The following is a 24,987-nucleotide window of genomic DNA, read 5'->3' as shown; positions in this document are numbered from 1 at the left end:
TACAGGTGAACGGGAGAGAGAGTGCTGGCCACAGACAGTTAAATCAGCCTTCATAGTTAACCAAATAAGTATGGAGCACAGCGAGAATGAAGATTTGGAAAAGTTCCTGAGGAACGTTGATGAAATAAGTAAGTGTGTTTAAGTTTTACAAAGTGCCCCAGTCTGTTCTGACTTGAGATAAACTCACTGCCTAGCTACACGGCTAGCTGCTATACGACGTTGTTAAGGCTTGTTCTGATATGCTGGTGGCTAACTGTGCTAAGCTAACTACCGCGGACAAAAGCTCCATGAAGTATTGTAACCCGCATTAGTGAACCCGTTGCTTACGGAAAAGATAGATGAGTATTTCTCTTATGGCTTCTCTTTTTTTGACGTCAAAGAAACGTAAATACAACGTTGCCCTTTGCGTGTTACAGATGAGCTGATGAAGGAGCTGAACTCCAGCGATGTGGCCACTCAGGAGAGAGCTGTAGAAAAGGCAGACCGATTTGTTGCCTCTTTTGAAGAAGAGAAAACTCACCTCAACAGGACTGTCATAAATAAAAAACCCTCGTCTGCCAGCGGACCACTGGTAACATATGTTTGTATGGATCTAAATATGTGCAGTGCTGGAAGCAGAGGTACGTAGAGTAGCCTATAGCCAGACTAACAAACGCATTTTCACTGAATCAATAACTTGAGTAGAAGTAAAAGTACTTTTCAATAACAGCTGGAGTAGACGTGCAAAAGAACCAGTTAAAAAAATGTTTACTTGCTGATTAACTTATAAAACTGCAGTTCAACTTAAATCCTGCATCCGCCAACATATGCAATGATAATGGCTGTTCTAAGTGCTGTTCTTCTCATTTTGATGCTCTTGCTCTGAAAGAAAAGTGACAAACCTCGAAAATGAGATGTATAGCGTAAGCAGAGGTGGATGAAGTACACAAATCATGTACTTGAGTTAAAATAGAGACCCCCAAGGTCAAATATTCCTCCAGTAAAAGTAGAAGTTCCTCCCTTTAGACCTCATCTTGAGTAAAAGTACTAAAGTATTTGCCTTCAATTGTACTTAAGTATAAAGTAAAAGTAGTAAAAGAGTAATTCTGGCTCTGATGTCCTGCTATCATTTTTATAACCAGACTGGCTTCATGAACTCATTTCAGGTGAAAGTCCTCCAGCGTCTCTCTTGGTAAACCAGTCTTTTAATAGAACGTCATTAATTAGTGACGCTGACGTCTATTAAAATGATCATAAGCACAAAACACTGAAGGTAAACAGTTTCCATCAGGGAGAACCGAGTGGCTCTGAAATCACTTTTACACACAAGCAAAGTTTCAGTTTCAGATTTATTTACAACTTAGTTCCAAGTTTAAGTTGAATAAAAACTGGCTTTAAACTCAGGATCACAGATGAGCTCCTTTACTATGTTGATCTGTAGGCCTCTGTTCATAAACATAAACCAGCCCAAACTAATTTACTATAAAATGAAAGTGTTTGTATGAATTCAGGAAAAAAGAAACGCGTCAGTCTCGACTGCATATGTGGACATATTTCTATACTGTGCTCTATTTACACAAAGTTAGGTTAGTTCATCATTTATAGACGCATGTGCTCCCAAAGTTTTACGCTGCTGCGCTGACGTTGAACCGTGTGCTGCACTGGGTCGGTATGACCAACAGGTCAAAACAAGCTCAGAACAAAGTGACCGCTGTGCCCTGATTGGTGCTCTGGCTTTGCGCTTCTTTTGTTTTGACATGTTACGTTTTTATACACACAGAAACCAAAAGGAACGACAGATTTCTCAAATTGTAGCATTACATTTACTCAGTTACTGTCCACTACTGAGCGTAAGTGGTGTAATGTAGATACTGTCATTCACACAATGTAATAGTAAGTAAAGAACACAAAGTAAAGAATACTCAGTAAAGTACAAATCTGTCAAAAGTTTTAACTTCAGCAAGCAACCAGTTACTACCCCCCTTTGGTGGCACTGACACAATCAGTATTGATCGAGTATTGCTGTCAGAATAAGATGAAGACACAAGCGTCTTGTAGCATTTCTCTTCGAGTAACTGAAATCAGTCAAATGTAACCATCATCATTTTGAGTTTGATCATGAATTAAAATTGGTGTTATTCCACCAAACTCATGGTGAATGTACTGACAGATGAGAGAGCTTTTTTATGCAGAAGAAATCAATATACTTTTTTTGTGTTTCTCTTATATGGTTGGTTGGCCAGTGAAAAGCAACGCAGCTTTACATTGATCTTTTTTGAAAATGTTATTTAACCAATAATGTGACCAATTGTATCTAATGTGACAAAGAATATTTAAGCACTGTCCACTTCGGCTGAACATGCTGGGTAAAATTGGTCATTGTGGTTTTTACTGACTGCTGTTTTCTTTTAAGAGCTAATGTATCATAAGACATCATAAAGAAAAGATGGAGCTGAAACTTAATGGAGATGGGTCAATGGACAAGCTACAGAATGAAAGGACTTGAGAACAGTGTAGAGGTCAGATTAAGTGAGGGAAGAAGCTTCAGCTGCCGTTCCTTACCTGAGGATAGAACATGTGTTTTCCCCCAAAATTATTATTCAAGTAATTCAATACAATTAAAGTTAAGTTTATTCTTTTATTGTGAATTCAGTGACATGAATTAGTGTGTAGGATTTTGCTGTACTGCCAGAAGGTTATAGTAATTGTCCCGATTGCTGTCCCTTTTTACTTGGAAAAAAAAATGTTGAAGTGAAAAAACTGTGCCTCATTATGTTGCAGGGTCTATAATATCCAATTAAAAACTATATTCAGTACAGTTTTAGCACATTTTCATTAAAAAGGCTTGTAATGACTCACAAAAGCAATTACAGATGAATGACAAATTAATGGAAAACATCCTACTTTGCACTGTAGCATGTATAAAAATGCTGAGCAGGCCCAGTTTTGGCCCATGATTTTGGATCAAGTGACTTTGAAAGAAGGTTCATTATTGGGCATGGATATTCTCCACACCTGGACATGTGCATGTGCAGTAGGGAGCTTTTTGCTGGCATGAGTCAATGTGTCATCACAAATCAATGCAAAAGTTACACCTTTAAACTTTGGCCTGCATAGTCACTAGATCTCAGCTCAGTTGAAGACCTATGGGGGATTTTGGACTGAGATGTTAGACAGCCTTCTCCACCACCATTTCCAAAACTACCAATTGAAGGAATATCTTTTCCTAAGAATGGTCTTCCATCCCTGCAGTAGAGATCCATACACTTGCTGTCTTGGTGGCCGAACAAGTTGAAGAAGTTACACTGCAGTTCTATATGATGTTAATCAATACTTGAGTACTTCTCAAGTCATTTATTGGGAGCTACCTTCTGCTTGAGCCGTCATTTAATTGAAGTAGAAAGAGTTTCACTTGATTATTTATTAGGCTGCTCTACCCAGCACTGCATGTATATAAATTGTAGTAAATCAGAGGTTTTCCACAAACTTGTTAGAAAGCAACACAGCAGCAGAAATGGTTCATATTTGGTTTGTGTTGTAACTTCAGTCAAATTCTTGTAGTCTAATGAAAAGTATGATGTCATGCATTTGTGCTTGATTTTATATTAAGCAAGGTCATATTTTGATTCCTAGAATCCAATGTTTGAACCCAACCCAAGTCAAGGTAGGCTTACTGTTGTACTGCTGTGTATAATAGTCTAAACTGCTTTTCAGCTGATTTTCAATGCCATATGTGCTTGGAGGTTCAATACTGTTTGATAATTAACTTTTAACACAGGCAAAGCTTCATGTTTGGCTTAAGGCAGGGTTTCTCAACCTGTGGGCCTTGGTCCGCTGGCTTGTGCTAAGGGGGAGGCAATAGTTTGTAGAGGGCTGGTAACGTCACTTTAAAAGTACTCGTAAAAGTAGTTTGTGAGCCAGAGATGGAGAAGCTTCAAAGGGTGCTTTCACACCTACCTTGTTTGGTGTTGACCCACCAGATTTTTTCTTTTGTTTGCTCCATTGCTATGAGTGAATACTCCACCTGTACTCAGGTCTGCAACAGATAGCTGAGGCTGGTCTGGCAAAAATCGTTTCAAATGAACCCTGCTTTTTTATTCTATGATAAAATGAAGAAATTTGTCAACAAAGCTGACTTTCAACTTCTAGCAGCACGTTGGTGCTGTACTGTCAGCATAATGTGCCTGTTTTAACAGTTGACTCTTTACAGACTTAATTTGGTCAAGCTGCTGTTAAATAAGGTAATAGGTAAGAGATGCATTTAATTTCGACTCATGGATTGGAACATATTTTTGGACTAAAGAAACAGATATCAAGGTTTATTGTTATTGTTGATTGTGGCGATGCTAGTCCCAAAGCCCGGTGAGTGGAGTGTGGTTTGGCATGGTTATCTGAAATGAATCACAAATACCCTCAAAACTAACGAGACATCTGGAGACCAAACGTTTACTCCTGAGGAAAATCTAGTGGAGTATTTTCAGTGAAGTTCATGTGATAGACTGCAGCTCCAAATCCACCTTGAATATCTATATTCTTTCTTCTTTTTTTCCCCTTTTTTTAACATAACTAGACCTATACTTTTTTTAACATGCTGTTTTTTAACATTACCGCAAAAAAAAAAACAAATGGACAGTGTGATCTTTTCAGTGCCCGATTCTCAGGTTTTCAGTGTCAGACTTAAGAAAAGAAAAAAAAAATGCATTTAAAAAGTTTATTTTAGTTTCCTGTGGCCTGATATGCTTTGTAGTTAGAAACAGGTGGGCCTTGGGGTGGGAAAGGTTGAGAACCCCTGTCTTAGAGGATCAGTAATTAATTTTTCAGTACATGTTTAGAACTTCTGGAAATCAGTATGTGCTTGTGTTTAAATATTCCTTGCCTTCTTTCTTTTACTCCCGCAAATTCTTCAGAGAATTTCATGAAAGCTTTAGAAAAAGACGCAGAGGAGAGAAGGAAGAGGAGGCAGGTGAAAGAGGAGCGGGCCAAAGGTGTGTGTGTGTATGTATGCGAGATGCTCTTCTTTGAAATCACTCCAGTGTTATCTAGCTGAATTTACAATCGCAGCTTCACCATCATTCTCCCTATTCAACGTGCAGCCCTGAAGGAGAAAGGAAATAAAGCTTTTGCCCTCGGTGACTATGAAGTGGCTGTCAAGTTTTACACTGAAGGTCTGGAGCAGCTTCGTGACATGCAGGCCCTCTACACAAACAGAGCTCAGGTTCTCAATGTCACTCTGTCTCTGATTTTTTCACAAGCATTAATTCTTGCAAACAGCTGGTTATATAGAGTCGTAAAGTACAGTTATATTCTTGGAATAATGAAGCGTGTTCGTGATAAGTTAATGTCTGCATCTTATGTTCTCTATTCTGGTTGATCACACAGGCCTTTATCAAGCTGAAGAAGTATAAAGAGGCCATAAGTGACTGTGAGTGGGCCCTGAAGGTAAGTGTAACTACAAGTAAACGTGTCAGAGGTGCCCACTCATTCATCATAATGTCAGCTCAGGCACTGTTTCTCTGATCCCCATCCCATTTGGGAACATGCAAGGACAGCGTTCGATGAACAGAACTTTTGTTCAGAGAGAAAACTGGGTTGAAGTCAGGCCTTGTTCTTACAACCTGTGCTAAATCACATTAACCTTCTTTTCTCTTTAGAATACTCCATACCTAATAAAAATACTCTTTTCTTGAAAAACGTTAATGAAGATACGTGTTCTTTGCTCAGCTTCAGAATAGAACCTTATATAATGTAGGAGGCATTGGGGCAGGATGCAAGTGTGAGTTACTTTTATTTAAACACAGAGTCCAAAAACACAGTAGCAGAGGTGAGTGGAGCAGATAAATCCATGATGAAGCCAAACAAAGTAAACAGAACTAAATAGGAAACAAAAACCAACAACGAGAGAAACAAGCAACAGGGTATATAGACACAATGCAAGTCAAAGGGCCTGAGCAAATATCCATCCATCCATCCATCCATTTTCTAAGCCGCTTCTCCATCAGGGTCGCGGGGGGGTGCTGGAGCCTATCCCAGCAGTCTTCGGGTGGAAGGCAGGATACACCCTGTACAGGTCACCAGTCCATCGCAGGGCAGACAGGGCAGGACAGGGGTGGAGCCAATATGACAACAAAAGCACATGTCAAAGGAAAACAAAGGCACATGGAAGATATACAAAAACACACAGTACTAGGAAACCAGTGTTACAACTTGTAAGTTGATGATGAATCCCTGATGAATTTTTCATACATTCAGGTGATTAATTCATGTCATGCATCTCGTCCACAGTGTAATGATAAGTGTATTAAGGCATACGTTCACATGGGAAGAGCACATCTAGCAATGAAGAATTTTACAGAGGTATGAACGATTGGCCACACTTGAATTCTCACATGATTTGGGATTTTATTTTGCAGACTTTCTTTCCAATTAATGTCAGATTTCTTTCTTACTATCTCTGCAATTCTTCAGTCCAGGCTTTGCTATGAAAAGATACTGGATATAGAGCCAGAGCGCGAAAGCCTGGTGAAAGGTAAGTTTTAAACATGCTATTAACATGTATCCTATGGATTAAGAATCAGTATCAGACATGTGCTATATTGTCACAATTAAGTTTACCTTTCACTCAGTACCACCCATCAAACAACAACTGTGTACACGTTATTCATTTTCAGGAGATTTAGAGAGACTAGATAGATAATCCACTTGCATAAGGAGGGGAAAGAAAGGAAAATGAGGGAAAAAACTGGAGGTTCCTCCTTTCTAGAGTTTAAAAATGACCTGGTAGACTGACAAATCTGTCTCCAGCAGATAAACCCTCAAAGCTTTGAGAGAGTAGAAAAATCAAGCCCTACTTTTGCTTCAGATCTGAAAAAATATCAGGTGTTTCTGTCCATCCTTTTGCTGTGAGGAGACAGAGCAGCAGTCTGAAAGGATGTGTAGCTGTCAAAAAGCTGGTACTGACAGAAGGAAATAAACAAAAAAGAAGAACACTTGTGCTGGAACACAAAAACCGGGCAGCTGAGATTTGGAGTAAGGTTTTATGAACTGATGCACATCAATTTGTAATTGAGATAATCTGAATCATGATAAGCAGAAAACTGTCCACCCTAGAGTCCAGACTTCAACATCACTGAATGTGTTTAGCATTATTTAGCCAACTTCCACAACGTTAGAGGTGTGGAAAAATATCCCTGCAGATTTCTGAAAGCAACTCTCCCAAAAAGAATGAAAAAAAAGCTGTAACTAAGGAAAAGCATGGCGACTCTAAACAATGACAAAATATATTTTTTCTGTTTTTTTCTGACACTGAAAAATGAATAACTTCAAATTCAAGAAAAGAATGGTGGCCTCTCTCTCTCTCTTTCTCTCATACATACATCTATCTGTATCTCTCTCTGTCTGTGCATAGTTGATAAAGGATTGCCTGAAAGTGCGTTGTTGTTTGTATATTCAAACATATTTGCTTGAAAAACTGCCGCTTGACATTTGAGATGGTAGAAATGACTATAACTTGTAGCAATAAGGTATACAACTTTTGGAGGGTGAGTCCTAAAGACCACATTCACAGTATCTGCTGATTCCCATTCAGGCACTAAAGTCACGCTAGAATGATCACACTTTAGCTTGGGAGCTATTCAGTTATACTTCAACTCATGTCTTTAATAGTATTGAGTTTATCATGTCTGTTTAACTACAGTGCTGTGAAAACGTATTTGGCCCAATTTCTTCTATTTTTGCATATCTGTCACACTTGAATGTTTCAGATTATCAGACTTCTTTTAACATAAAACAAAGATTACACAAAATGTTGTCTTTAAATGATTTTATTTATTGAAAGGAAAATGCTGTGTGGTCCTACCTACCTATGTGAATAAGTAATTGTCTCCTTAGCTGCTAAATAAACCAGAAAAAAACGGCATCCATGGAACAGATACAAGGCTCAAACTACTGCTGACCAAAAAGAACACAAAAAAGGTCCATCTTGCATGTGCCAAAAAAACATCTAAATGAACCCCCAGGACTTTTAGGATAGTCAGACATCCCAAGTGTCCCGGAAGCTCTGGGAGTCTCCCGCATATTATACGATTATACATAGCGGCTCCCTGATGCCCACAAGTCAGATAAAATCTCCTGGAATCTAGAACGAGCAGCCAAGAGTGCACACAAAGGCACACGTAGGTGACACAGACTTTTTTTTCCCGATCACGAAAAAAACTTCCGGGAGACTTGGGATGTCTGGATAGTATTCTGTTGATTGATCAGTCAGGGGTGGAACTTTTTGAAAGACATGGTCCCTTTACATCTGGTGTAAAGCTAACAAGGATTTCCACTATAAGAACATCATACCAACAGTCAAACATGGTGGTGGTAGTTGTCACGATTGGCCCCTCCCAGTCCTGTCCATGTGCGTTTGTTTTGGTTTAGTCCCCTCGTTTTGTGACTCCGCCCCTCATTGTCTACACCTGTTTTCCACCTGTCCCTCGTTTTCCATGTGTGTTTAAGCCCTGTGTTTGCCCCTTGTGTTTGCTGGTCTTTGTGCTGATCTTTGTATTGGTCTTTGTATTGGTCTCTGTTGTTGGTGTTATCTGCTGTGTTGGTTATTCTGGTTTATGTTATGTCTGTACATCGTTCTATCCATATTGGCTCTATGACCCTGGACCGTTTTGACCAAGACCCTGGATTTGCCCTTAATAAATCTCACTTATCTCCACATATGCGTCTGCCTCCTCGCTCCCCGTTACAGTAGTGTGATGGTCTAGGGCTGCTTTGCTTCTGCAGGACCTGGAAGGCTTGTCGTAATTGATGGAACCATGAATTCTACTCTCTATCAGAAAATACTGTCCACCAGTCAATTTGTGACCTAAAGCTCAAGCGCAGTTAGGTTATGCAGCAGGACAATGATCTTAAACACCCAAGCAAGTCAACCTCCGAGTGGCTCAGAAGAAACAAATTTAAGGTTCTGGAGTGGCCAAGTCAAATTTCTGACTTGAGTACCATTGAGATGCTGGGACAAGACCTTACATGGGCAGTTCACGCTTAAGAACCCTCCATCTTAACTGAATTAAAACAATTCTGCAAAGAAGAATGAGAAAAATTAACTGCACAGGGATGTAAAAGACTGATCGCAAACATTTGATTGCAGTTGTTGCTGCCAAGGGTAGTTGTTATTAGGTTTTGGTGGCAATTACTTATTCACATGGGTGATACGTGTTTTGAATAAATCTTTATATTTCACTAAATAGAATGATAATATAAAAGCAGCATTTCGTGTTTACTTGTGTGGTCTTTATCTTATATCAAAATTTGTTGGATGATCTGAAACATTTACATGTGTTATTTGCAAAACTAGAAGAAATCAGGTCAGAGGCAAATACTTTTTTCAAAGCACTGAAACTCCTTAGACCATGCTTACCCAGAAACTGTCTTTAAATTTTGATCGAACCGAGAGTTATGATGTTGAGAGAAAATGATTGACTGAAACGAGAACTGTATATGGGTGAGACCATCACTTCATCCACCTTTCTCACACTCTCAGTTTCTCACGAATCACATAACTTGCAGTACTGTGCAAAATTCAGAGACCACCAAGTTATTCACTTTTCAGTGCCAGGAAAAAAGCTGAAAACATATTTGATAGAAACATTAATCATATGTGCCTGTTAATTCTGTTAGTATTTAATTTGTCCATTCTACACCACTTCGGCCTCTATTGCCACTTTTAACTCTTCCATCCTTCCAAGCTAAAATGGCTCTTAAAGAATGTGTAGCTGTCAAGAAGCCATTACTAACAAAGGAAACCAGAACACTGATACTGGCCGCCCAAGCTGTGGAGTGAGGATTTATGGACTGATAAATATGATATGTTCTAAATTTGTCATTATAATATGCAACCAACTTCTAAGACTGAATTTTGGAAGTGTGAAGAATATCCCTGTAGACATCTTTGAAAGACTGAAAGCAAGTCTCTTGAGAAGGATGGAAGTGCTGACACACTAAATACTGAAAAATGTAGTATATTTAGTTTAGTTTGTTTTACTGACACAGACAAACTTGTACTTAATGGTCATTTTAAATTAAATAAATAAAAAGGCTCACAGTACTTTACATAATTGATAGGAATGGGCAATGTGACAGTATTTATCATTATTGTGTATATGAATATTTAATATATCTTCACTACTTCAAGAACATGGATCAACTGCGTGTTTCTTTACAAAATCCTGTTTAACTTGACTTAGTGCAATGAAATATGTGTAATGTTAAAAATAATTACATTCACAGTACTTAATAGTGTTTTAAATGTGGTACTGTTGACACATTTTTCTCTTTTGCAGCATATCATACCACAGAAAAATGTAATATGAGACTCATTTTGTGTTGTGAAAATGTCTAAGTTTTATAAGGTTTGATGGGTTGCACTGCTTTTAAAGTGGTCTTTGTCCTGAAATTGATGTTAATAAATTCAGCATTTTGTAGAATTCTGTTTATGCTGCTCATAACAAATAAGAGTATTTTAATGCTGTTTTGACTGATGCTGATACCACCTACATATATGCCCCACCAGTCAGGACTACAGTGCTGTTCTATCACTGTCATACCTATAGATTACCTGGCACAAGTAGATCTGGAGGAGAAGAAGAACTTTCAGGAAGAGATAGCAAGACAGGAGCTTAGAGAGGGTAAAGAAGGAGTTACCACGGTGCCCGACTTGCTGAAAAAGCTGGACAAATCCAGTGAGATCAACCAATACTACTGTGAGGGAGTGGAGCTTCTCTCACAAGCTATCAAAGACAGTAAGTGCTCATAATGCTTCCTTCATGAGCTTCCTCCTTCACTTCCTCACCCCTGCAGTCATATCCCAGCCTGTATCTCACTCATCCTGTCAGAGAGTCTCTGTTTAGCTGGAAAGAGCACGTTGTTCTGCTGGAACATTCAGTGAATTTAGTTGAACAAAATTGTGCTAAATATGTGCCTATACCTTGACTTGGTGTTGTCTCAGCAGACAAGACAATATTTGTTGTGCTGGGGATCAATAGGTAGAAGAGAGCAACCGGGGGGACTGAGTGTGGAGGTCTCATTGATCTCCTCCTGTGCACTTCATTAGCACTTCATGATGAGGACACGATTATCTGTGCCATCAGCTGCAGATGCAGCCTCCGATGCCATTAGGAACACGTGGGCAAAAACCTAATAAAGGCAGCCGGCTACATTTTTAATAACTCTATCATTGGATTTATGCACCTATCAACAATGTCCCTGTCTGCACAGCTCGGACTGAATCATATGCCTTAGTGGCTGCCATTAGATCTTAGAGTACTGCACAAATGGAAGCTGTGTGACATCTAAAGAATGAAAAGGCACATTTTCCTAGAACAAAAGTACTTTTAGAAGAACAACTTGGCTTAAAGTTTAAAAAATAATGTGACAGAGTCGTGAAGTGAAGCCCTTTGTGCTGATTCTATTAAAACAATTTTTGTGTTGGTAGTCATCAGTGGACGCAACTGATGTCCCGAAGTCAAAGTCCCGCAAACCGTGAAGTCTTGAAAGCTTTCTAAAACAAATAGCCTGCAGCCAGACCTCTGGACATAGAAGATACCTGAATGGGCTTTTGTGGGCTAATTTCTTTCCACAAAAGGTGTACTGCTTTTTGCAAGATAAGAGTGCTGGCCCTGGCTCTTAATGAGTTTTTGTTTATTTCACTTTACCTCTCTGTCTCTTTTGCCCTTGACTATAAGAGATTGTGTTTCTCAGGCCATTCAGGGTGGTTTGGTGTTGATATGTGGCTCTCACTACACACCTGCCTACGTTAACAGTATCTTCTGTTCCTCTTAGGTACTGGCCAGACATTATTCCGGTTAAACAATGGCTTCAGTATCATTGCTGGCAATAACTTTGTAAGAAGGTAAGGTTGCAGAGGATACGCTTCTGACAGCCCACGATAAGTCATGTCCATTTGGAACATGTTCACATAATGATATTTTCGAGCTATGCTGTTAATTCCACTAGGACCTCAATCCTTTTGATGCTGCCGCAAGTGAAGGCATTTACCATGTGTATTCATTGCTGTGAATTGTGTGCTGCTGGGCCTTGATTGATTGCAGCCTTAGAAGTCTCAGACAGCTCTCTTCATCAGTACCCTTGTTGTGGGCAAATTGTGAAATGACTGTATATGAATTAACTCATTTGAATATGTATTAAATGTCAGGCTCTTAGGTCTAGTGGGTTTTCTTCTAAAGTGTGTTTAGTTGTTTTTGTTGTAATTCAACATGATTTGCAGCAAGCGTTGAGCGTGGAGAGGTGCTTTATGATTTCCCGCACCTTTTATCTGTCTCTGTCTCTATTCAGCTGTCTTGCCCAGACTTCTAAAGAGCCGTACAGCGAGGAGCTGTGTGTATCTATGCTCAGATTGTGGAGGGTGGTTTGCTGTGGAAATGGTAAGTATTGCCATTTTCCTCACAGTTTAATGGTAGCTGCTTCCCTATTTTCAGGTAGTTTGTTTACATCACATGGAAGTACCTTCAGTATAGCTTTGGCAAAGGCGTGCACACAATTACTACTTTGTGTATGTAGCATGTTACTATATCTTAATTGAACCAACCGTCACACTGTATTGTTGAGTGCCTTAACATACTGTTACATGCCCAATCGTTTGGCAAAATTCAGAGACCTGTTATTCATTTTCAGTGTTATAAAAAAGCAGAAAGCGTATTTAACAGAAAAGTACCTCAGCAGCATTATATTTTTCAGTATTTAGTGTGTTCGCTCTTTGTCTTCATTGCAGCTTCCATTCTTTTTGAGAGATTTACCTTTAGGTTTTTTAAAGAAATCTGCAAGAAGTTTCTTCCATATTGCCAAAATTCAGTTTTCAAATTTGGTTGTACTTTCTGCTTCTCACCATCCAAATAATCCCAAACATATTCATTGTTGTTAGATAGATAGACAGACAGACAGACAGACAGGCACTTGCATATTTTATTGATCCCAAAGGACACGTTTTTCCATTTTTTTTTCCAGTTTTGGAATCTCCTGTCTTTTGTCTTTGATTTACCCCTTACTTATGCATGGGGATTGTCTTATAACTGGTACTTATTCATCATTTTAACTGGAAACTACATGAATGAATTGTGAGCTTTGATTTAAAAGTGTCCAAATGTCTGTAGACACCTGCTCATCCAACATTTCTTGAGAAATTTAGGGTATTAATAAAGTGCTTGCACCCCCTTTGCTGTAGTGACAGCCTCTACTGTCTGGGAGGGCTTTACAGATGTTGGAACACGTTCTGTAAGGATTTGGTAGCATTCAGCCACAAGAGCATTAGTTAAGTCAGGTATTGATGTTGGATTATTAGTTATGGATCACAGACACCACTCCAGCTCATCAGAAAAGGTACGTAATAGCGGGTGCATCATCAGTGTAGGGAACACAGTTGCACTGCTCCACAGCCCAGTGCTGGGGTTTTACACACAACTAGCTGACGCATGGCATTGGGCATGGTGACCTTTGGTTCATGTGTGGTTGCTCCAGAGTGTCCCATTCTGTCAGCATTGTTTTTCTATGGAGTCTAGATAAGCTGTCAGTGCTCAGTTGAAACGCTGTGGCAGTAATGGGTGCACCTTAAAGGGGTATTTCCAACCTACCCCCATCCCCCCCACCACAGCGATAAGGAAATCCACTAAATTACCAAAGACGTAGAAGCTAAGAAATAGAAATGTGACATTTGTCTTACTATTAGTTATGCCAGCTATCTGGCTTCCTTCTGCTTTAGCCAACTATTGCAAAAAACAACCTCCCCCAAAGTGCTTGTAGTTTTTCAAAAGTTCTTCCCAGTTCTTTCCTCCTAGGAGACTACTGCTGGTGTGGAGGCATGTTTACAGCAGGTTTTGGCTGGAGTGTCCCTTGAAGGTGGCTGTATTCATTAATTAGAAGAAGTGTCTGGACACGTTTGGACATACAATACAGCAACAAAGAAGAGAGGGACACTGTCTCTTTCTTCCCAATAAGAATGCACCCAGTTGTGCGCTCGGGGGAGCCAAACTAAAGACAGCATGTGGCGCAGCTTGAGGTTTAGTTCAAAGGCGACTCACAGAGATCGGCTCTGTTCTGTGCTGCTTTTAATGGGGCATCACAGCGAGGGGAATGGAAATGATAAGGACAGGTAGAGTGCGCTGCATAAATATGACCCCATCAATGATTAGCCTTCAGCTGCCTGTATAGATAACAGGTCTATAGGTATTTTTCCAGGTAGGTTTCCACAGTTTATCAAACTTTTTAAGGTCAAACTTGTGCTCCAATGGTGTCTTTTCTGTGTGCCCAATTTTATGAGACGGTTACAGGTTTTGAAACCTCACAAGAAGTGATAGAAATGTTATACATGGTAATAAAAGTAAGAATAAGTAGTCATCATAGTGTCTTTTGTGCATGTGCCTGTATTTTTAAAGTGCTGCTTACTTGCTTTGACTAGCATTTTGTGTATTGGAACCAGGGGTATTGGCTAGGCATGTAAAAATTTGGGGTTCAGCACACTTCACTGAATAATTGTTTTGGGATATCATCTGCCAGTTTTTTTAAATAAGCCTATAAATGTGCAGCTGGCAGTTTTTTATTTAATATAAGGTTTTAGACATCAACAGAATGCGCAGCGAAAAAAAATGTTTCCTCAGTAATGCCACTGTGAAAGTCCCGTGCACATCAGACATCTAAAACACGTCGCCTCTCTAATGTCCGGCTAACAGAGAAGCTGATTAGAAGCTGAGCAGTGATTCAGTAATACTCTTCTTGCCTAAAACCAAACAAAAAACAATATTTTAAATATAAAAGATCAAGCGAAAACAAGAACACTCCATTTGGGTATTTCTGCGTCCTGATAATCATTGCTAGAGCTCTGCAGCCAGACGGCTCAACAAATATTGGGTAAATATTTTATCACCTCTAACTTCAAGCTTAACCAGGCTGGTTTTCAAATAAGCGAGTTTATTATGTACTATGTAAAAACAATATAAACTAATTTGAGGTTTTAATTTTTAAAAAATGGATTTGTATTTCAAATGTCACACACCTTGTTCTGTTAACTTACTTTTTATTATATGTTTTGTGAATTTGAGGGATTTTAGGCATTCAGTTTTTTTTTCCTTGCACTCTTTCTCTCGCACCAGTTTCTCTCTCTTGCGCACACCACCTTCTCTCGTGCCACTCTCTCTCACACTCTTTCTCTTGCGCACGCACCCTCTCTATAGTGCTTCTCTCTCTTCCTCTGTCTCAGTCTATCACTTTCTCTTTTCTCTCTCTCTCTCACGTGCAAGTGCACGCTCTTCCATGCTCTCTCTATCTTTCTGTTTATCGTCCAAATGCCTTCTTTCTTTCATGTTGTCTCTCTGTCTGTCTCTCTCGAGTTTGAGGCGTGGGTGAATGTGACCCTGAGTGAAACCATGGCTGAGAGTGATTTGTAAACAAGTCAGGGTGAATCGTGTGATATATTAACGTGTTAGGAGTTCTGGGGCTGGTTAAAAATATTCGGGGCTATAGCCCTTTAAGCCCAGGCAAGGTTATGCTCCTGATTAAAACACAACGAATAGTTAATAAGCAATTCTGATTGTCATTCATTATATCTTTAGTGGTTCTAGTGTTCTAGTGTTTGCCTGTTTAGTGGTGGAGGAATAATATAATGTCTAATTAACTCTAAATCAAAAGTTTTCTCTATTTCTCTGCCCTAAAACATTCTTGTTCTCATTTCCTTGTAATGCTGTCACTTACAGAGGAGAATCAGCTGTTGTTACTACAGTGTTCCAGCACAAGAGAACAGATTGTCCAGTGGTTAGCCTCACCAGTGTCAGCAATCCAGCAGGCGTGCTTAACGTTGCTCTGCATGTACTCTGAGACCCAGCATGGGAAACGCTTGGTGATTAAAAATCTCAGTCTGCACAGGTAAGAGATGATAGAACGCACATCTTGAAAATAAATGAATTTACTGTTAAAACAATTTTTGCTTGGACATATGTTAGCTTTGCATTATGTGGAGGCTCTTTGAAGGTTCTTAACATTTGCACATCACATTTACAAAAAAAGGCACAACCATCCATTAAACAGTTCTTTAGGGAACTAAAGTGGGTTCTAATATCACTTTCTTGGCACATTTTATCACAAAGAATCTTTGTGTTTGTAAGTTTTGTAAAAAGGAATGTTTAAGATGTCATCTGCTTAAATATGCATACATTTACATATTTAAAAAAAATTAAAATGTAACATTTGGCTGGTGTTAGAAATAAAATGTTAATTTCATAGTGAAGGCACACTTCACAGAAAGGATTTTAAGGAACAGATTATTGAAGTCAAGAAAACACAAAACACTGTGAATATATAAAGTTATTGTAGTCCAAAATCTAGCATAAATCCAGCTATGGGCAAAATGTATGTATGTAAATGTTATTGTACAAGTAAAGTATAAATATGGGGTTACTGTAGTCAGTCATGAAATGAGCCTTTTAGTGATACATGATATGATGTGGTTGTTGATGTGGTTGCAAACATTAAAATAAAAACACAAATTTTTATATCTGATGCATGAATGAGTTTGTGAATTAGTCTTCTCTCTATAATAGATCTGATATTCACCCCATCTTTAATTAAAGTTGTTTGATGGATCTGCTTACAGAGTGCGACCCATTTTCTTGCTCTCCCTTGCAGGATGGCGGAGAACTTGATGGATTGTGTATGTAAGGATGTCACGGCAGGAACCATGGCACTCACTGTTCTGGAGAACTTAGCTGGAGAAAATAAGTAATGCCCAGTCAATATATTTACTTCCACTTCACGCCCACTGCCTTCCCTAGCCACAAATTTAATGGATTCTAGCACAGAGAACAACAGTTCCTTCGCAGTAAAACCAGCACATGAACCCCCCCCCCCAAAAGCATTACATGCACATTCATCATAGCCAAACGTATTAAACTGAGACGTATTCTGATTCACTCAACTCAATAGCCAAGGCCCCCTGAGAATACAAAATGAACAGGTTTGACACTGAACCATCCATCACACCTCAGTGTCCCACTAGTCATCTCTCAGAAAGAGAGGAACCTCTCTGTCTTTCACAATCCATTCAACCTCTATTCATAGTTGTAAAGGGTGGATTATGTCTTTTGGCGTGATGAGTTGTTGCAGGAAAAAATCCATATTCATGTTCGAATCTAGAGCTTTAGGTCTTTAAGTGTGACAGGATCAAGGACAGATGATTAAGTACCTTCAGATGTCCTGACATAAGAATGTCACTGCAATAAATTGAGATTGTTTGTTGTTTATGGACTGTTACACTGTACTGTAGTTTGAAAGATGGCAAGGTATGTTGCAGTGTAGGCTAACCTTCACTGGGTCATCTTGGACAATCAAGGTTCAGCCACGAGCTCATTGTATAGTTGGCATTGTTGCCATCATGAAAGACTGTATGCCACTCAGGACGTCAGTTATTTGTGAGTCGGTTCACAAGCAAAAGTAATATCCTGGGTAAATGGACTGATAAAGAGTCAAATATTTAATCTAGACACCGAGTCCTGCTTTTCTGCTTGCAGTGGGCAAGTGCACAAGTCAGTAACTCAAGATTTAAAAGCTCTGCCTGGATCAGTGCTCACAGTAGGATAATAGTTCTGGTTGATTTCTAAGCCCTAAGCTCAGTGTGCACAGAAGAGGGTTTTGTGAGGAACAACAGAAGTCTAGGCTTATATATGAGTCCATTTTGTCCTTTTATTTGCAGGTTTCAGATGCAGTTCAGAGAGAACTTTGCAGAAGTTTTTACTCCTCCTTTAGAGTGTTTGCTGGTAAGGTAATTGATATCTTAAATCTTTCACGTCTAAAGATTTTATAAATGTTTCTAAAGTGTTTCTCTTCATGCCCAGGGCAATATATCAGCACCCAGCCAAGAATTGCTCGTCTCCTTAATTTCTGTGATTGGTGCCATGTGTCGGGATGAAGCTATTGGCAACAAGATGGCAAGCTGTGAAGCGTTTTGGAAGAGCTCTTTTAGTGCCATGGTAAATTTGATTTAATGCGATAACATTCTTGACAGAAAGGTTCGTCCAGATAGTCTGTCCTTGAACATCACTGAATAATGTATACCGTTTTACAGGCTTGAATTTTGATGATGAGTTTTAAGCTTCTTTTCGCATTACATGGTGCAAACTCTGACATATATAAAAAAAAAAGTTTTTGACATCACTACAAATTCACATGACACACATTTAATTTTTTGTAGTGTCAAGATGAAATAACATTTTTCGTTCCAGGGGCCTTGTGCTAGCTGTGCATACAGAAGCATTCTCTATCCCCTCCTGGGCCTGATGATCAACACAGCCTCTAATCCCACTCCTGTCATCCAAGTAAGTGGGGTTAAGGGATACAGGCTGAGACTTTGTGGTTAACACACTGATTTGTTTAGAGAAAGGGAGGATGGTGGGCTGGAATGAACAGGACAGAATGTACTCTTATTGTTCATCTGGAGAAAACTGAGAGAACACTTACACTGAGAGTTTGGTGAGTGTGTTGGTGTTTATCACCCAGGAACATGCTGTGGTGGGCTGCAGCAAGTGTGTGGCCTTGCTGAGTGATCCGGACGGAGGCATCATATCAGTAAGTGGATTTGTGCATTTTTGCCCAAGCCAACATAAATCAATTTAGCCCTGTTATTAGCAATCTCCCAGCTCCCACTCAGCAACTGGTCATTCTCAACTACAGCTTATGTGTTATTTTCTATGCTTGTAAGCATACTAATGACCAATAATTAAGGATTAGATGCACGCTGACAACTCTGCAGTGTTAAATTTACTCCAATGGACCATCAAATTTAACTTACAACCGGTGATTTTCACATACAGTACTGTGCAAATGTCACTGACCACTCTTTGTTTATTTCCAGTCAAGTAAGACTTGGTAGATCCCCAGAACTGTCTTCATCAGATTCAACAGCACTTAAAGCAAAAAACAAGCTTTCCTGTTGCTTCACATTTGAAAAAATCCACTGATGTTTCTGCTCATCTTTCCACTGTGAGAAGAAACTCAATACTGAGTCTGAAAGGATGTGTAGCTATCAAGATGCTGTTATAGAAAGTAGGATATTTGCAAATGAACAATGGACTGAACAAAGTAGGATATGTGCTCAGAACAATGGACTGTCCACCCCAGAGTCCAGACCTCAACGTCATGGAATGTGTTTGGGATTTTTTGGATCGTGGAAAGTAGAAAATTTAACCAACTTCTAAGACTGAACTTGGTGTGGGGAAAAAGGTGTGGAAAACCATCCCTGCTGATTTCTTGAAAAAAATACTGAAAGCAAATATGAAACAAATGCAAGCTGTAACAAAACTGAAGGGTGGACAAAGGAAATGCTGAAAATTTAGAAATGAAATAAATAAAAGGTGGTTTCTGATTTTCACATTGTACCGTATGATTACAGCATGGTGAAAATTTGGCATCCTAAAAATGCTAATGTTTTTTCTAGGTTAGCAATAAAAGCTCTGGGGAATTTTATTCGGGATGCAAGGAAGTATTTACATAATGACTAATGTAGAGGCTCTAGGCATAAGACCAGAGACAATTTCCTCTGACTATGTAAATCAAACTTCACACGCTGCCTTCCTGGCTTTGCTATGTTGGCAGATCATAACTCCCAAGCTGTTTTTCTGCGTACAATTATGGTGAAACAGTTGTGCTCTGGCTCGCCTGTCTGATGAATAATGGAGTGGATTGTTTAAGTACCAGCTTTTCAGCACTCAGATAAGACCTGAACAGGGGTTGTGACAAGGAGTCACAAAGTACATTTAAGACGAGGCTGTTGTCCCCCTCCTTGGCCGCTAGGCTGCTTGAAAAATACTCTGTCTTAAGGGTGCAGTCTGAGAATGGTGTTGGTTTTACAGAGAATTGACTTTGCACATTTGTCTTTGGCTTTAGAGAGCTGCTGGGTTGCTGAGTGTGGTCCTCCCCAGGTCGGCTGCTGCCACTCAGGAAGCTGTGCAGCAAGGAGTGGTGAAGAGACTTCTGAAGATTCTGAAGGTAAGACAAAAGAAGGGACAGTATGTGAAATACTAATTAAAAGGCAGTGTTTAGTAAATTCAGTTTGAATTAATTATGGTTGAATTAAACTGAAAACAGTACAAAGGCACAATATAACTTGCATTTATGGATGCAATGAAATGTGTTTATTGACAGTGTAAAGGGTCAACCTGTACCACTGGTAACCCGCAGGTGGCTGAGTTGGTGCAGTAAGAGAGCTGGTGGATGTCAAAAACTCCAAGTCCCAGAATCCCCCATGCTAATTAGCACTGAGCAGGCACACCTGCTGGCCTTAACTTAAAAGCCCACACCAGCAACAACTCTCTGTCACACCTTTGTAGAGGGGTGAATGCTATGGTACTGCAGAGGTTTGTTTTTTGTTTGGGAGGGGAAAGAAAAAAAAAAAAAAAAAAAAAGTAGGCAGAGAAATTCAGTTAAAAGCAAAAGAGATCTGAAAGAAATGTAGAGAAGATAGCTGAGCTAAACAGTCAATCAAACTCATTCACAGGACTCTGATCTTTCAGGAACAAAAAGAAAGCTTTTCCCATTGTGAATGAAGGATGGTCTTGTAATCAGTTTTTTTTGTTTGTTTGTTTTTTTGTTTGCTTTGGTTTCTTGGTGTCTTCTTTGTTTGCTCTGTTCCACCATTTGTCCACTGCTTCTTGAAGCGGTTTCTCCACCTGTTTTCATACCAGTAGATGGGTGGTATGAGTCTAGCACAGGCTGATGCCTCAGTGTATCACGAAAGCACTATCCCTTTTGTTCCCCCACACAACTTCTCCCCATATTGGCACAAACCTGTCTGCAAAAGTAAAAAAGGAGGAAGAAAAATGACTCTGCACTTGGGTCAATGATGATGCTAAATTAAGATGTTACATTGTGTCAATGTACTGTTTTTGTTTAAATGCAGATCAAAACGCATTTCCATTCCACATACAGTCTTAATTTTTTTAGAATTGACGTTTGTAGTTTTAGCACCTCTGACACATGGACGCTATGGGCTCGTTTTGTTTTGAAAGTGTTTTTTAAAAACAGAATATGATTGTGATCCAGCAGACATTTTTGTTAAAGCTCTGTGATGTTTGGTAAAATGATAAGTGTTTCTCTTTGTTCTATCAGGTAGCAGGACTGACGAGCTCAAGATACGCCATTAAAGCTCTTGCCGTGTGCACCGCCTCCAGCCAGCAGGCCTGTGAAGAGCTGGTTAAGTTTGACAAGAGTGCGTATTGGAGGCCAGGGAAAGGGTATTTGGAGGGTGGTATAGAATTCAGTGTTCCACAATAAGTTTCAGTCACTGTACAGTGACTTTGTGTGTATGTGTGTGGGCTTAATCTTGGGTGGTACATGCACTTGTTTTATTCAGGGCTGGTGACTGTGAGGAAGCTCCTGGGCAGCAGTGATGAGGTAGTATTGGGGAATGCAGCTTTGTGTCTGGGACACTGTTTGGTGGTGCAAGGAGCTGCTGCTAGTCTCCTCGGCACAGACTGTGTGCCGCTCCTGCTGCGTCACGCTGCTGGCGAGGCCACGAGAGCGGCCGTGCAGCAGAACGCTGCCATCGCTCTGGGGAAGCTGTGCAAGGCAGAGCCCAGGTACACCAGCAGCTATATGATCCTTCATTCTGATTATAATAAGAGTTGACAGCTCCTCACCTCCAACCTGTACTCCTCACCACTTTCTTACCACTACGTTTTTATACACAATGAAAAGCAAAGGAGAGTAATTAATAAGCAAATGCAAAGTTGCAGTTTAATGGAAGGCCTCTATACACTGGTGCCCCAAAAAGACTGGGGGCCTGCAAAGATTGTGGCTTTTTTTTTAGGCCTCCTGAAAGATTCTTAATTGAAACACTTCATTAAATAATCATTAAATGACTCATTTCAGATACACTGCCAGTGGCACTTGCATTCTGTCACTTCTCCAGTGGGTCCCTCTGTGAACGTTGACTGGTTTAGCCTGGCCATGGTCTGTAGGAAGAATGAGAATTCATCTTTTTAATTCAAATGAAGATTCCACCAAAAAGCATAAAACCCCTCAAAAAACAGCACAAATGGGGAAGACAATAGGCTACGTCAAGTCTTTCCGAGGTAAGAGTGAGTTATGAAAAAATACTGGATCTGTTAACAGGAAGGAAGCTTATGCTGTAATAACTGCAGTTGTCAGCAAATGACCTACTGCAAAGTTTTAGTGTCTGTTTTTACCTTCTGTTATGTAAAAATGTCATTCTCTCAACCGCTAAAATGTAGATGTGAAGAAATAGAAAATGGTCCATTGTCCATATGCTAAGGACACTCTCTGTCCTCCCCTTCTGTCTTTCAGCCTGGGTAAAGTATAAATTAAAACCACAAATATCTCTCTCAGTTGTCAGTACAGGCTACCTGGTAGCATCTGTAACAATTTTCAGAGACTGAAAGTAGAGCAGTAAAATGGAAAACGTGGAAGCGCACAGAGGAGTACATTAAAAACATTTTTGTTCAGTTCAGACATGCATATCTGTGAACTGGCAAAATATGATTTTTTTTTTTTTTTTAGTTTAAAGGGGGTTTCTGCCAGTTTTTCTACATTTCTGCAGAATTAATTGGTTAAAATGTGAAGTCATTCAGAATGGCTTGATGTGAAATACTCTGTTCTTTATTATTATTATTATTATTATTATTATTATTATAGTGATGATGAGAACCTGCATAAAACATACTTTTAAATACATTTCATGGCGAGATTTGCATGCAGGTTGTTATAAGGCAAAATAGTTCCCAAAACTTATTTTTGTCACATTTACCACTGTAAACGTTACTTATCAAAACTCGGAAGACATGGAGTGTCACTGCTGGTTTTGTATAGTAAATCAAATGGCTAAATTTGTGTTGCGGATAATGGAACCCCTAGTTCCCATCACTGCTACTGTAAAGACAACTAAGTTTCTAGGTTTGTCTAGAATTAATTTGCTTACATCTCAACCATTGTGTTGTAAAGACATTTTGAATCCGAATTCAACTTCAAAGCAAACAAATAATTTAGAAACAAGAATTAATCAAACCAGGGAAATTGTTTAGTCACTCAACCCTTAAAGTGGCAGGTTTTGTGTGTTTTAATAAGGAAGAGGTTTTAAATGTAAATGGGTTTTAGAGACGAAAGCTACAAATTCAGCTGTGGAAAATCAAACACTGGAGCTAGTTGGCGCTGAAGAGGACTCAAAGGTTTTTTTATAGCAATATAGCAAATTTGAAAACTATACAAAGAATGGCATGTGCTTCAGTGCATTAATATTTACCATTACACAATGTTGTAATCAAGATTGTGAACACTGTAGTGTTTAATCTACCTGATTGAACAAGCTAACAGCAGCTAAAGTGTTGGCTTACTGATCTTAACATTTTTTTTCTGTGATATTATTTTCATCCTTTTTTTTTGTTAGGCCTCATATTAAAATGATTTCAGAAAATACAGTAACCCAGATAAAGTTTAGGTTACCGTGTGTGTGTGTGTGTGTGTGTGTGTGTGTGTGTGTCATAGCTTAATCTTTTCATCTTCAGGAATAAAACAAACAGCAACACCCTCCTGATGATTGAGATGTTACTCAGTATCACCTGTCCCCCATCGCTTAATTCAGACCAGTTCTCTGCCACTGCCATACTTACTGCCAGTTTGTTATGAAGAGCTTAGCTGAATCTTTTTTTTATGGTGGATGGAATGTTTTTTTAAGAGGACTGAGTGGCCGAGAGGCATGTCAATCATTTTTTTTGTCAGTTTAGTTGAACACTGCTTAATCTGTGTCTGGTAAACCAGACCTTAGATATTTTGATCAGAGGTACACAACCTGTCAGATACAGAGCATGATGCTTTTAACACTTCTACACTTAACTGTAAAAGTGTCTATTGCATACACGACTGAGGCAGTTTTCTAGTATTAGGGCATATAGAAATGGTCAAGTGGGTTAAGTGACCCTTATTAGTCCACAATGGGGAAATTTCACCTCCGCATTTAACCCATCCGTGAGGTGAAACACCACTCTAGTGAGCGCACACACACACTAGAGGGCAGTGAGCACACCAATCCGCAGCGCCCGGTGAGCAGTTGGGGTTAGGTGTCTTGCTCAAGGACACCTCAGTCACCTTAAGGTGTTAGAAATTCCAGTGCCCAACTGTAGATTGACGACAAATTTACAGATCCATCTAGCCACAGTATAGGATCAAAAGCATGCTGTCCTTAAAGCCTTTTTTCTATTTTATGTTCCCTCAATGCTCCACCAAACACGTTATAACAAACTGATTTCAGACAGTGTGATGTAATTCAGTAGAAACTCTTAGCAGACCCAAGTTTCTGCAGTGGAGAACCTGTCACCTCTCGGAGGAGACGCTGCCTCGTCTCTGACACACTTTGGCTGTGAGAGAGAGTCTGTTTAGGACAGAGTTCAATAACTAAGACCAGAATAGATGCTGGGAAATAAGTGTTTTAGACAAATTGGACTATAGCAGGGGCGTAAATCGGCAGGCGTTACCATATAAAAATAAAATGGATCTGTATTCTGCCTTGTTTATGTGCAAAGCAGACTACTGATGTGACTCTTTGTTTTAAAAGCTCTTTTAAATTCAGTGTTCAATCTCTGCATTTCTTTTCTTGTTTCAGGTGATGGTATAGCTGCACTGAGCATGAAAACCATTCGGTTGTTTGATGACTGTGCTTTGTTCTTACTTTCAGGCACTTGGCAAAACTCAGGGAGCTTCATGGCCTAGAGATCCTTCACTCCAGTTTGAAATTGATCACGTAAGCCCTCTCTTCCTGTTGGTTCTTCAAGCCCCAGCCACATGCAGACACGCACACATGCACAGGTGCTGGAGTGCTGCCCTGAGATTTGCAACCAGGACGATTTTCACAGATAAACCTCTGCTACCCAAGGCTGGCCTTTATTATGCAGCTGTTCCCTGTATTCATTTTAATTAAAGAGGCTGACACTGGTGCACTAGATTGCCCAAGGACAA

General features: G+C 39.6%; 1 protein-coding gene across 1 annotated transcript; it reads left to right on the top strand.

The window, feature by feature from the left end:
* On the top strand, nt 1-24,987 carry ttc12 (tetratricopeptide repeat domain 12). Its single transcript, XM_017713053.2, has 21 exons — nt 1-128; nt 417-571; nt 3,613-3,643; nt 4,887-4,964; nt 5,073-5,194; nt 5,359-5,418; nt 6,262-6,333; nt 6,445-6,505; nt 10,581-10,769; nt 11,809-11,878; nt 12,322-12,410; nt 15,729-15,897; nt 16,657-16,749; nt 17,720-17,783; nt 17,862-17,996; nt 18,249-18,341; nt 18,523-18,591; nt 19,909-20,010; nt 21,130-21,229; nt 21,374-21,599; nt 24,707-24,987. Exons 1-21 carry the CDS (start codon nt 71-73, stop codon nt 24,774-24,776), a joined length of 2,106 nt encoding a protein of 701 aa, XP_017568542.2. The 5' UTR covers nt 1-70; the 3' UTR covers nt 24,777-24,987.

This window comes from Pygocentrus nattereri, chromosome 17, assembly GCF_015220715.1.
Source record: "Pygocentrus nattereri isolate fPygNat1 chromosome 17, fPygNat1.pri, whole genome shotgun sequence".
Taxonomy (NCBI): Eukaryota; Metazoa; Chordata; class Actinopteri; order Characiformes; family Serrasalmidae; genus Pygocentrus; species Pygocentrus nattereri.
The sequence above is the reverse complement of the archived record's forward strand: the minus strand, read 5'-3'. Positions and strand labels throughout refer to the sequence as shown.